The following is a 4,300-nucleotide window of genomic DNA, read 5'->3' on the forward strand; positions in this document are numbered from 1 at the left end:
GTTAGCCAGGATGGTCTCGATCTCCTGACCTCGTGATCCGCCCGTCTCGGCCTCCCAAAGTGCTGGGATTACAGGCTTGAGCCACCGCGCCCGGCCATATATTTTTTAACTTTTCAAACTTTTTTTTTTTCTCCAAGACAGAGTCTCACTCTTTTGCCCAGCATGGAGTACAGTGGCTCGATCTTGGCTCACTGCAACCTCCACCTACCGGGTTCAAGCAATTCTCCTGCCTCAGCCTCCCACGTAGCTGGGATTACAGATGCGCACCATCACACCCAGCTAATTTTTGTGCTTTTAGTAGAGATGAGGTTTCACCATGTTGGCCAGGCTGGTCTTGAACTCCTGACCTCGAGTGATCCTCCAGTCTCAGCCTCCCAGAGTGCTGGGATTACAGATATGAGCCACCATGCCTGGCCAGAGCTGTCATCTCTTATGATAACAATGCCTTCTTCAGGAATACCTCCTGAAGGACCTGTCTGAGCTGATTTTACTGTTAACTTTTTATTTTATAAGCAGAAGGAGTATGCTCTAAAATAATGATTTAAAGTATAGTGTAGTAAATACATAAACCAGTAGCACAGTCATTTATTATCATTGTCAAGCATTATGCACTGTACGTAATTGCATGTGTTATACCTTTGTGTGACCGGTAGCACAGCAGGTTTGTTTAACCAGCATCACTACAAACATGTGAGAAAAGTGTTGCATATGACATTATGACAGCTATGACATCACCAGGTGATAGGAATTTTTCAGCTCCATTATGATTCATGGGACCACTATTGTATATGTGGTCCATCATTGACCAAAACATCATTATAAGGCACATGACTATACATATATGTATATTATAACATGTATATTCTATGTGTGTACACATTTTAGAGTAAATTGTAGGTATCATACCCAGTTACTTCTAAATATTCTTGTACTAGTTTTGTAAGAAAAAGGACATTATCTTACATAACGACAGTACAGTTCTCAAAGTCAAGAAATTTAACATTGATATACTATTATCTAATCTATAGTCCATATTTAAATCTAATCAATTATCCCAGTAATGTATTTATAGCTAGTTTTTTTCCAGTCAGGGATGAAATCCAGGATTCTGTCTCTTTAATCCCCTTTAATTTAGAACAGTTCCTAATACTTCCTTTGTGTTTTATCACCTTGACATTTTCGAAGAGTACTAGCCAGTTATTTTGTAGAACAGTTCTTACTGTGAGTTTGTCTGGTGTTTCCTCATGATGTATTTTTGACAAAAACATCATGAAATTGATGTGGACTCCTTCCCAGTGTATATGATTAGGAAGCATATGATGTTGGTTTGTCCTGATATTGGTGTTGTTTCTATCTGATGACTTGCTTAAGGTGGTGTCTGTCGGATTTATCCAGTAAAGCTACCATTTTTTCCTTTGTATAAGTAATAATGTGAAGTTTTACTTTGAGACCATGTAAATATCCTGGTCCTTATCAAACTTTTACTGAGTGACTTTAACATCTATTGATTATTTCCTAACCGCATCATTCCTATTATATTTAATAGATGGCATCCTACTGTAAGGAAGTGCTTTTCTTTCACCCTTGCTTGTTGGTTGGTTGTTTATATTAATACGAATTTATGGATATTTATTGTTTTCAGTGGTTTCCAATCCATTACTAGTCATCATTTATTTTAATCCCAAATTGTCCTAGATTTGGCCATCAAGTTCTTTAAGTTGACTCCTGTATGCTTTTGACATGGCTACGTAATTCTTAGAGCATGTCCTTATTTCCTGGTGCCACAACGTGTTTCAGTACTTTTGTTTCACCAGTTTTTAGATGACTGTTAATGTCTCTTTGTGTGTTGTGTAAGAAAAAAAATAAAGTACATATGACCCAACTACTTTGGACAGAAATCCATTTTTAAATAGACTGGGCATATCTTGTACTTTAGTTGAAACCATTACAGTGGTGACAAAAATAATAATCTTAAAGGTTCTTTTTTGTGTGTTCAAAAGAAAGAATTATTTCTTTCAGGACAGTGGTCAGTTGAAACAACAACAACAAAAGAGAACTTAAGATCAGGAAACCTGGGTTTGAGTCCCCAGTCCAATTGAATAGCTATTTTAAAGAAATCTACACAAAGTTTTCTCATTTGCAAAATGGAGCTGTGAAGGTTCTGTTTGGCAACATATGATAAAGCATTATCAAATATATAGTATTTCCTCTGCCCAGCATGCCATCACAGGCTTCAGGCTAGGTATAGTGTTTTTGATTATGTGGATAACTATCTTAAAATCCTTCCTAATGTAGTCGAGGATGGTCATAAAGGTATCTGAAATAAAAGTTAGGAGCCATGCAGAAAACCCAGGTCAGTTATCTTCTATATTAGAAATGACAAGCACAACCTGACTGTGTGCTTGTTCAACTGCTTTCCAAAATAAAACATTTTTTTGATAGTTTGAAATTGGGTATATAAAGAATATGCAATTGAAATAACTCAAATTTTGGGTGTTTTTGTTTTTGTTTGTGAGATGGAATCCCTGTCGCCCAGGCTGGAGTGCAGTGGTGCAATCTCGGCTCTCACTGCAGTCTCCACCTCCCAGGTTCAAGCGATTCTCCCGCCTCAGGCTCCCAAGCAGCTGGAACTATAGGTACACACAGTGACGCCCAGCTAATTTTTGCATTTTTATTAGAGATAGGATTTCACCATGTTGATCAGGCTGGTCTCAAACTTCTGGCCTCAAGTAGTCTGCCCAACTCAGCTTCCCAAAGTGCTGAGATTATAGGCATGAGCCACCACATCCAGCCAAAATATGAATTTTTTGGATAGTCTTGAAATTTGTATCTTATTTATCTAATCAGTTTTAAACAGATTAACTTGTTTGTTAAATTTCCATTTTATTTTGCATTGGATTAAAAACAAGATTATTATAAATATTTTTGTGATGCTTTACAATTTTCAAAGCACTTTCACATGCATTCTCTTATTTAATATTCACAGCAATCCTGTGAGTTACATAGAGCAAAATCAGTATCCTCATTTTATAGAGGAGGAAACTGAACCTCAGAAGTGTAAGGTCACATTCTGTGTAATGGATGGCGCAGGAACTGTGAGTTGGTGGCTATTGCGTCCAGCACTGGAGACAAACCTAGCACATCATAACACCCAGTAAATATGTGTTGGATGGATAGATGGAACTCAAAAGCAGGTCTTCTGATTCCAGAATTTCAGGTCATAGGACATAAAATAAAATTCGAATCAACTCATAATAATGTTGAGTGATGCTGGTAAACAAGCCTTACCTGGCAGCCAGGAATAATCTGCAAACATAAGAAGTCGAAAGATGCTCAGCATTGCTCATGTTTAAATACAGACCAATCAAAACAAGGACATGCCATTTTTACCTATCAGATTTAGCAAAGATAACAAAATGGGCTATTCTGGGAACTAGGGAAGATGTGGGAAACAGACACACACTGGTGTGCCGCATGCAAACTCTTGCCACCCATTTGGAGTATGTGTTGCTGTCTTTCGATCTTTCAGATGCATGTAACCCTTTCCCTAACAAGTTCACCTTTAAAAATTGGTGCTACCGACTCCCATATGTACTCAAAGATAGATGCATAAGAATTTTCATATGCACGTTATTTGCAACAATAAACAACCAAAAACCATTTAAATGTTAACGAATAGACTGTTTAACGATAGTGTAGAATATTGACAGGATGGAAAACTATGCAGCCGTTAAAAGGAACAAGACAAGTCGGTGTGTGCTGATATGGAAAATCTCCAAGATATATTGATAACTGTAAAAAGCAAGACGTCAAAAAGCCAGAAAAAAAACCTATACTCACCTGTGTTTGCCTACGCATAGACTGTCTCTGGTTAGATTCAGAACACACTGTTAACAATTGTTCACTGACCAAGGGGATTGGGGCAGGAGAGACTTTACACGGGGAACCTTTGGATACTGTTTCACTTTATAATTAATAGATAATTCGAGAAGATATATCAAGGCGCATTTCTTGAAGGCCCGAGCGCTTCTAACCCCAGAGCCTGCCTCAGCCTCTGGCTCCCACCCCCGCAGCCACCCCTTCGCGTCTGAGCAGGCCGGGGCCCCACTCACCCTTCCCGGCCGCAGACAGAGCGCGGGCGCCCTGGAGAGCCCCGCCGCCGGCAGCTCCGCAGCAGGAGGCCCCGCAGCCGCTGCGCGCCGGGACGGAGCATGACTAGGCAGAGGTCGAGGCCGAGGGCGCGGGCGCCTGCTCCAAGGCCAGCGGGCAGCCTGAGGCCGCGGGGCTGGCGGGGCGGCGG

At 40.2% G+C, this 4,300-nt stretch overlaps 1 protein-coding gene across 1 annotated transcript in view; it reads right to left on the reverse strand.

The window, feature by feature from the left end:
- Nucleotides 1-4,285, reverse strand: part of DMGDH (dimethylglycine dehydrogenase) — a 75,137-nt gene extending 70,852 nt beyond the window's left edge. The window contains 1 exon segment of the mRNA XM_017870902.1: nt 4,113-4,285. Within this exon segment, the coding sequence (XP_017726391.1) occupies nt 4,113-4,213 (101 nt within the window). The 5' untranslated portion in view covers nt 4,214-4,285.
- Between the last annotated feature and the right edge of the window lie 15 nt (nt 4,286-4,300).

The sequence above is a fragment of the Rhinopithecus bieti genome, unplaced genomic scaffold (assembly GCF_001698545.2).
Source record: "Rhinopithecus bieti isolate Rb0 unplaced genomic scaffold, ASM169854v2 scaffold_5216, whole genome shotgun sequence".
Lineage (NCBI taxonomy): Eukaryota > Metazoa > Chordata > Mammalia > Primates > Cercopithecidae > Rhinopithecus > Rhinopithecus bieti.